Raw genomic sequence first — 9,542 nt, 5'->3', positions numbered from 1 at the left:
GGTCTGATTCAACTTACTGTGGAGGTATATAATTCGGAGGAGGTGACAAAGATGAAGCCCATTCTCTGCCACTCACACCCTCGACCACAGATCTGGCACCTTCTCCCCACAAACTTCTCTGTCTATTTTTATAAAGTTTCATTAATTTCGATTTTTTCCCTTTTGTTTTTTGATTTTAACTATGGATTTGTAGGTTAAAGGGAAATTTTATGGGGAAGACAAATCTATTTCTCTGTATTTTCGAACTTCATTATGATTTAAGCTATATTTTACTTCTTTAATTCATTCTTGACTTTAGGATGCAATTATCTTTGATAAGGGGCGAAGAAATGTGTTCAATGGATCGACGCCAAGCAACAATAAAGAGGAGAAGAAATTGTTGGACTGTTAAGCCATAAAGAAAAGAGATTGATGCTTCATATATGGTGGTTGATTAAGTGAAAGGTTTGATTCTACTACTACTTTGATTGTTTCACTATGGGGGAGGGGGGGGGGGGGTACTCTCCATTTCTGCTCTAGTTAGTTGATTTGTTAGAGGCATAGTTTAACCTTTTGCAGGGAGCAAGTTGGCCTTGCTTTGCAGCACTAAAAATGGTTTATTTTTGGTGTTCAACCTAAGGTTTGTCACTTAAATGGTTTAAGGATTTGTACTATTTTATACAACTTTAATAATTTTTTTAGGTTTTAACTAATTTTTGTGTTAATTTCGTAGATTCTATTTGACTTTCTGCATATTTGGTGAAGTCTAGTCATATCTCTATCTAAAGCCTTTAACTTTGGTTGTTGATTTGTTACCTAAGCTTATTATAAATAATTTGAAGATACAATCTGGAGGTGCAACTTTTTTATGTTATATACTATGTGTATTGATTCTATTTATTTGTTTACTAACCACAAAATCCAATCCCCACCACATTTTCTTTACCTCCTGTACTCTGTTGCAATCCCTCATCCAAATTTGTTTCCTAGAAACCCTAACAACAAAATCCTACATCCACCAACAACTAGGACCTCAAATTTGGCATTGCTCCACAACCACCACCATCGATCTTTTATATGCAAACCTAGACGATGCCACTGCTCCTCAGTTGTGTTTAACCTTTCGATGTCGTATGCCTAGATGATGGTTCGTTATCTTTATATTCATATACAATGTTGGTTGAAATGATCCAAACACCCACCTAGAAATTATCCGTTGAAATAAACTATCTAACACAAAACAGTCCGCCAAAAGATCGTAAAGAACTACCTCGCACCTAAATGAAACTAATTGTCACATTAAAACTATCTTCCGAAACAAACTATTTGTACATGTCGCTTGGCGCGGGTAAACGGCTAGTATATATATATATATATATATATATATATATATATATATATATATATATATATATATATATATATAAAGAGAGAGAGAGAGAGTTAAGATCGGGTGACGACTTTTTTTAAAGTGATGACACTTTAAAAAAATTGAAAAAAAAAATCTAAAAATAATACAAATCATAAAATCGAGCATAGTATTATATCCAGGAGAAAAAAAATTGGAAAAAAATTTTGCATCATTAAAATTGAAGCATGAATCATTTTTATGATCCATGATTCAATTTTAATGATGCAAAAAATTTACAATTTTTTTTCTCCCGGATATAATATACTATGCTCGATTTTATGATTTGTATTTTTTTAGATTTTTTTTTTCAATTTTTTTAAGGTGTCCTCACTTTAAAAAGTGTCCTCATCGAAACTAGACCATATATATATATATATATATATATATATATATATATATATATATAAACAAGTTTAATAGAGAATTACATTTACGGAACTTAGAGAACTTTTTTCAATATGGAATTTTAACAATATAACATCCTCAAAATTTAAAAGTTTTTTGTTCAGTGAAAAATAAAATATTTGTGAAATCAAATAAATATAAATATAAATAAATAATAAAAAATAAAATAAATAAAATAAATAATAATTAAACAATTCAAATAATAAAGAGGTTTGCTCATACTCATAAGACCATCAGACTCACAAATTTTGCTTATTCTTCTTACTCGCCAACATTTGCGTACTTTATTGCCAATATACAATATCTCTCTGAACCGAAGTCCTACAAAGATGTGGTTTTTTATGCTCTTTGGTAAAATGTTATGGTTGAGGAGTTTACGGCTCTTTATTGGACTTATATGTTGGATCTAGTTTTGCTCCCACTCGGAAAGCATAAGATTGGTTGTCGTTGGGTATATAAGATCAAAACCAATTCTGATAGGTTCGTTAAACATTATAAGGTCAGACGCCTTGCAACTCGCAAAAATATGGTATGGATTATGAGGAGACTTTTGCTCCCATTGCAAAAATGATGACCATTCGCACTCTGATTGTTGTTTCTTCCATTCGTCAATGGAAGATCTTCTAAATAAATGTCAATAATGTATTCGTGAATGATAATCTTCATGAGGAAGTGCAGATGTCTCATCCCCTAGGTATTACTCACCATCCAGGTGATGTTTTTCGGTTTCAAAAAGCTTTGTGTGGTCTCAAACAAGCCCCACGTGTTTGGTTTGAGAATATTTATACTGTGATTATTTCGATTGGTTTTACTCATAGTAATCATGATTCAACTTTATTTGTTAGATGTACAAGTGTATGTTGAATTCTTCTATCCTTATATGTTGATGACATAATTATCATTGCTAATGATCATGATGTTATAGAGTTTTTGAAATGTGATTTGGCTTATCGCTTTTAAAGACGTGGGTTATTGTGTTATTTCTTATCGATTGAAGTTGCATAATCTATAAAGGGTTATCTTTTGTCTCAGACAAAGTATATTTCTGATATGTTTGAATGTGCACGTCTCTCTGACAACATGACAGTTAATACCCCTTGGAGACTAATGCCCGATATTCCCTAACTGGTGGTATCCCCTTATCATATCCAATTCTATATCAAACTATTATGAGGAGTTTGGTTTATCTTATTGTCACTTGACCAGACATAGCTCATGCAACTCTGTGGTTAGTCAGTTCTACTATTTATTGAGGAGTTATTCTCTGTATCTTAAGATATCTTCAAGGCACTCGGTTATGTAGCCTTGTGTTTCCTTCCACGTCCTCTCTTGAGCTTCGTGCTTATAGCGATGTTGATTGGGATTGTGATCACAAATCCACCACTGGCTTTTGTATCTTTCTTAGAGATTCCTTGATTTCATGGAAGAGTAAGAAATATGATGTTGTCTCTCGATTTTTAATGGAGAGTGAATATCGAGCTATGGTTGTCACCACTTGTGAAATTGTTTGGTTTTTTTGGCTTCTTGTATATATAGGTGTTGATAGTTCGCAACCTACCCCTTGCACTGTGACAACAATAATGTGATATTGACTGCTAAGAATTTAGTTTTTTCATGAGCGAACGAAACATATTGAGATTGATTGTCATTTCACTATTCATCACCTTTAGTACTGGACTTCCTCTCTACCACATGTTCCATCAGCCTTGCAAATTGTTGATATGTTTTCAAAGGATTTGTTTGCTTTTTTTTGTTTGATGAACTCTTAATGTTTATTGTTGTCGCATTATGAGTTTGAGGAGGCTGTTAATCTAATAAACTTACAGGCTTATTTTCTTTTGGACTTTTACTTAGGCCTAACAATGGAGTAGGTTTTGACCCTGATCCGATCCTAACCCTTAAGAATTATATGGGTTTAGAGCATAGTTTTTGATTCGTTTACTCGTTAATGACCCGTAACCGCTAACCCTTTTATTAAAAGGGTCGGGTATGGATCATCACCGATCTGATCCATTTATAACCTGCCTTGTATAAATTTTAGAATTATACGTTTATATTTTATCATGTCTAAATTTTAATTTTAATTATAATAGAAAGTCCAAAGGGGAAAAAGCCAAAGACCAAACTATTTTTACTTAGGACTCGAGGAGTCAACTTTTGGATAGTCTATTAACAAGAATCATTGTATCATTTCATTAATATTTCATCAAGAAACCATTAATTTCATTTATAAATCAATAAAGTCATTATCAACCGGAAGAAAGTTTGCAATTGTTACTCTCTATCACCGCATTCGACATTCAAAAATCAATCAGAAGTTACTACAATAGTGAATTTAATTCCAATAGAAAGTCATCGAGTATGTAATGCGTTTTCTAAATAAACATTTTTGTTTAATTATTCAAAAAGCCTACGGGTTATGGGGCGGGTTTGGATATCTGTTGATTCGGTGGATAAAGGTATGAGTTTGATTATTCAAAACCCTGCGGGTTACGGAGCGGGTTTGGATTGGATTTTGAAATTTGTTAAACGCGTTTGGATCAAGGTCGATTCGCTCCAAACCCGCCCCATTGTCAGGTCTACTTTTACTTATCCCTTTAGCTAAGCCAACGGTAGATTTTTGAACCGGTTTGAACCGGCCGGTCAAACCAATTAGACAAGAAACCGGGGAGGAAGCGGTTCAACTATCACTGGTTTTACATTAATTTCTGAACCGGATTGGATTTTAGAAAAAACCCGGTTGAACCGATTAAATTGAATAAAAACACATGAAAAAATCATTTACATAATAAATTTTGGTGATTTTTTTTCATATCTAGTTAGTTTTCTCTAAATAAAAACATATGATAAATATTATAAAGTTTTTTGATGTGTTTGTATTCATTTAAAACTATATTTCATTTCGGTATTATACTTTATTTTCTTTTTGATGTATATGGATTAATGTAAAATCCTAAAACTTATGGTTATGTGTTATTTTAATGTATTTGGATTCATCTACAACTTATATATATATATATATATATATATATATATATATATATATATATATATATATATATATATATAATGTCTGAACTTCAAAACATCAAATTCATGATTTATATACGTATGTATGTATAGGAAAATAGGAGAAATATGAAAAATATAGAAATAGGTTGACCCGACAGTCGAACCGGTTGAACCGAGAACCGGTCACCATACCGGTTCAACTAAAAAACCGATTTTTAAAACATTATATATACTTTTACTTAAAAACGAAACCCTAGTAATAACCTTTTGTCTTTATTGTTTATTAGTTTATAGTTTGAGCATTAGATCCACCATTTATATATGTTATTGTTGTTAAAGAGATATCTTTGTAGAATAAATTAATAGTCTCTCAAATTGCATTAATCCAAATAAGTATAATTATTAGTAATTATTAAATTATGATTAATATGAAATTGGTTATATTTGATCATTAAACCACAAAAAAGTATAAGTTTAAATAGACATCAAAAAAATATAAAATTTGTAAAATTGTAATTATCGGATCCAAAACCCAGACCCAAATAGTATTCGATCCATCCTTCCCTATCTAAAAATCCAAAAAGACACGATATTTGATAATGTTGACCTATCTTTTACCAATGCAAACACACCCTATAAATACCTAATGACCCATTTTTTTGCACTTTGATCACCTTCTGTTCTCTCGGGAAAGGGAAGTTTCTCAGGGAAGGAGTGTGTTTCCGCGTTCCCTGCTTAATCGAAACAAACACACTAGAGTACTCACCACCCTATATTTTCTATTATTTTCTTGCAAAACTCCGCCATCGGCAACCTTATTACCATCATCGCTTAAGAAACAATCGCTGCAAGAAGACGCCGACCGATTACTGAAGAGAAATCAATCAACAAACAAACACCTGGACGTTTGTCAAGAAACGCCTCAATTATCCGTTGCGCTATGTATGTAGATCCAACGTTCTAGTCTGTTATTATATGAATCGTACTTTTTCTGTTTATCACTGATAATTCCACTTAGCCGATGCTTTGCGTGTTGGTATGTAATACTTCAGTAGCATTATTTTATTTTTGTATACATTCACTTGTGCATATGCGGAATTTGCCCCAGGTGAGTCGATTTTTGATTTTTGTGTTCGCTTTTTAAGAGGAGACAGTTTTGAGTGTGTTTGTCGCTGCGTCGATAGGTCATTTCTTACTTTTTGATCTGTTTAGCTGTCTTCCTCTCTATGCTTATTTCTATAAAATGTTCCAACGAAAAAACTGAGTTAGTTTAGCTATTAGGTTTTATAATGTTTTTCAGGCAAGTAATTGAGCCACACTACTTCGGCTTGTGAAAATTGCTCAAGAACATCAGTAGTTAATGTAATTGTGAGTATGCGTATTGATTGCTTATATGTACATTATGCTTATTTATCAAGATATTGCTACTTTTAACAGGCAATTACTCCTTCTGGCAATAATAAATTTTCCAACATAACTTATAGATTGTGAAATATGATATATCTGTTGAGTGTTACTGAGTAAACACAACAAGATAAAATGATTGGAAATGAGAAGTTGTCGTGTATGTGTGCATAATCTAAGGTAGATCTAGGAGAGGATGGAACAATTATAGTTTCCCTTAATGGTATTTGAATATCTAATGAGTAATTTCGGATACTTAGAAGGAATATTTCAATCCCCATATAGATTTAAGTTGTTTACTCATATTTTTGACATTCTGTTTTGTTAACTGTTAATGATGATGATTAATCCTTGTTTATGACTTGAAGGACAAGGATGAAAGGGTCTTCTTCTGGCATATCTTTTTCCAATGACGATGAGAAGAACTTGGAATGGTTGCTTGAAGTTTTTGGCTCAAAGATATCTCCTGATGACATGGCATCTGCTTATTGCCAAGCAGGGGGTGACATAAATAAAGCTAATGAAATACTTTGTAGTATGCTTGGAAGCTCTTCCAGCAATGATTTACACATTTCAGCTGATGATTTGGTTAGTACTACTACACCTGCTGATACTTGTGTGGGTACAGTTTCTGGTGTAAATGGTTCTGATTATGCAAGATTGGGAATAATGAATGAGCCTCCAAAGGTTCTTTATCGACCTAAAACAAGAAACTCTGGCGTATCAATGGGTACAGTTTCAGGCAGAATTGGTGCTGATTATGGAAGGTCAAGGCCTTTAACTAAAGAACCCCGTGAAATTACCAAACCAGTGAAGTTAATGTCAAATGAGATTCCTGCATCCCAGATTTGGGTTGAGAAATCAAAACCAGATAATGTAAAAACTGAAACTATGAATAAGGATATTGAGCTCTTTCTGCTTAAGATGCTTGGAGATGGCTTCCAACTAGACATGGATGTAATCAAACAGGTGGTTGGTAAGAATCTAAGAACCTATTCAATTATCATTCAAATTTTCCATACTTATAACCAAACACCTTTATCCTAATCTTTCTATTGTTGGATGTGTTTTTTATAATTCCAGGTGGCTGTGGGTATGATGTGCAAGAGGTAAGTTTTCTGTTTATCAGTTAACATTTTAAGTTTTTGTTTAATCTATGATTTTTTCAACCTTGATTTGGTAATGCAGAGCATGGAGAAACTAATGAACATGTCAGCTCCCACTTTGGATTTGGGAAATGCCACTTCAAGCATGGTGGACCTTGACCAAACATGTAAAGACTTTCAAGATTTGGGAATTAAGTCTGAAGAGAAGCTACAATTCAATGATTCTGCAGGAAGGTATGAAGCTTTGGGTTTTGGGTGTGTGTATGATAAATATGATATCCAAATGTTGATTGAGACAATTATGTTTTTTTTGGTTTTTTCAGGTCAAATCTTGAAAAGGAAATATTGGGAAAACTATTTACTTCTGGAGTTGAAAGAGGAGCTATTCCTATACGCCCAAGAAGAGAACCAAGGACAAGAAAATATGGTGTAGTTACTGGACCTTTAGAAGAGCCAGTAACAATATTCAAGTCTCCAATTGTAGAAAAAGAAGCTAATAATGGTTGTGATGGTAGAGGGACCCACTCATTCTATAATAAATCATGTTGTACAACTTATGCTTATTATTTTGAAACAGGAAATGAAGAAACTGAAGATAATTATGAGACGCTAAGAGAAGCTGCATTGGAGCATTGGGTCACAATGAAAAAATACTACAGAGCTGTAAGCAGGAATTTTTTTTAGCTCTTTACTAATTTTGTATATTTCATTTATCATTTTTTTAAATAATGTATCACAGGCTGCTGAGGCTTATGCCAAAGGTGACTATGAGCTTGCAAAAAAGTTTGTTAAACAGGTAGCTTGAAGTGTTTTTTGTTTTTTAATGTGACATTTATTTAGCATTTGTGTTGTTAGTATATTAATTTGGCTAAAATATGGTGTAGGGACACTTTTATATGGACAAGGCTCGTGAGGCAAACGAGAGGTCTGGTAAAATGCTAACTGAACCTAGGTAAACAATAAAATATTTTTTTATTTTTTTTAATATTGATTTTATGAAATGGGAGGCTTTAGTTTTGATGTATTATTGTGTATGGTTGCAGAAATGATGGGGAGGCGGTTTCTATCGATTTAAATATATATGATCCAAAAGATGCTATTCGTCTGTTGAAAACACAATTAAAATCTATGTGTGGCATACCATGTAGGGGGGGGGCCTCTTGTACCTTTTTTTTTTTTTTTTTTAAATGTGAATCAATACAGTAATGATGAGTGTTTGGTGGTATTTTGCAGCCATTCGTTATCTGAAAGTGAAGGTTGGGACAAGTGGCGATAATACCAAACCAAATGCACGTAAACGTTTGGTAAGAAATTGTCTTTCACATGGATTTGTTTGTTTTAAATTTGTGGATTTTTTTTTTTTTTTTTTTTTTGATTTTGTATGTATATGTGTGTAGATATGTAAGCTACTAGAAAGGGATGGAATAAGTTGGAGTGACGAAGAGGATGGTCAAACAATGGCTGTTAGGGTTGATGTCGTTAATCCTAAACGACTAAGTTTTAACAAAAATTAGCAGTCAGTTACCTTTTATTTTATAATAGATAAACTCCCAAATAATATTCAACTTTTGGCGTCCACAAGACTAGAAAGTTGTAAGTGTGAGGGAGATGCTTGTTTGGTAGTCTCCCCTTTATTATGAAAGAATGCTTGTAGCAGAGGAGCAAACTGCTAATATTTTATTACTTGTTAATTTTGCGACATCAGCTATTTTATCTACTAACGAAAACCTATTATCAAAAACCATATCCTATAGAAAATATGGTTTTGCCTTGAATTTTACTTTTTTAGAATAAGATTTGTATAAAGTAAACTTTTGAGATTGGAAATCATCATTGCTTTAATGAAGCCTGCTTATTTCGTGAAATATGAAATTGGAAGTTATCATTGCTTTTTATGATGTTTACTTATTTTTGAAATGATATTAGAAATTATTATTACTTTTATGATGTTTACTTATTTCATGAAATGACATTAGAAATTAATTATGACCATGGAAATTATCATTGCGTTTATGATGGTTACTTCTTTCTCGAAGTGTGACAACAGAAGTTAGAGAAAAATACGAATATAGCCTAATCTTTTAATTATTTTTCCAAAATATAGCCTAAAAGTTTTTAAAAAATGACTCAAACAACCACTGAAATCATAGAGGACCTTTTTTTGTGCTAGTTGAGGTTGAGGTTTATCGGTGGCGATTTCATAATTGGCTGAGTCCATGAGCCCA

General features: G+C 32.6%; 1 protein-coding gene across 2 annotated transcripts; it reads left to right on the top strand.

Annotated features, from left to right (window-relative positions):
- The first annotated feature begins 5,463 nt into the window (after nt 1–5,463).
- SDE5 (silencing defective 5) lies at nt 5,464–9,000 on the top strand. 2 transcript variants are annotated; one of them, XM_079002534.1, is made up of 11 exons: nt 5,464–5,749; nt 6,580–7,187; nt 7,295–7,320; nt 7,400–7,551; nt 7,641–7,819; nt 7,895–7,980; nt 8,057–8,113; nt 8,202–8,269; nt 8,361–8,461; nt 8,551–8,621; nt 8,715–9,000. In XM_079002534.1, coding segments are annotated over exons 1-11 (1,467 nt in total). In that variant the 5' UTR covers nt 5,464–5,747; the 3' UTR covers nt 8,832–9,000. The 2 variants fall into 2 exon arrangements, with proteins under 2 accessions (XP_078858660.1, XP_078858659.1); XM_079002533.1 differs by having other exon boundaries at nt 7,641–7,828.
- The last annotated feature ends 542 nt before the right edge of the window (nt 9,001–9,542 follow it).

This window comes from Lactuca serriola, chromosome 5 (genome assembly GCF_051521515.1).
Source record: "Lactuca serriola cultivar US96UC23 chromosome 5, Lser_US96UC23_V15, whole genome shotgun sequence".
Lineage (NCBI taxonomy): Eukaryota > Viridiplantae > Streptophyta > Magnoliopsida > Asterales > Asteraceae > Lactuca > Lactuca serriola.
This window is presented reverse-complemented; position numbering and strand designations above follow the sequence as displayed.

Bases quoted from the DNA above. Each gene is read 5' to 3' on its own strand.
- SDE5 (XM_079002533.1), top strand. The intron at 7,188-7,294 runs GTAAGAATCTAA...TTATAATTCCAG, and splicing joins TGTAATCAAACAGGTGGTTG to GTGGCTGTGGGTATGATGTG. The intron at 8,462-8,550 runs GTAGGGGGGGGG...GGTATTTTGCAG, and splicing joins ATCTATGTGTGGCATACCAT to CCATTCGTTATCTGAAAGTG.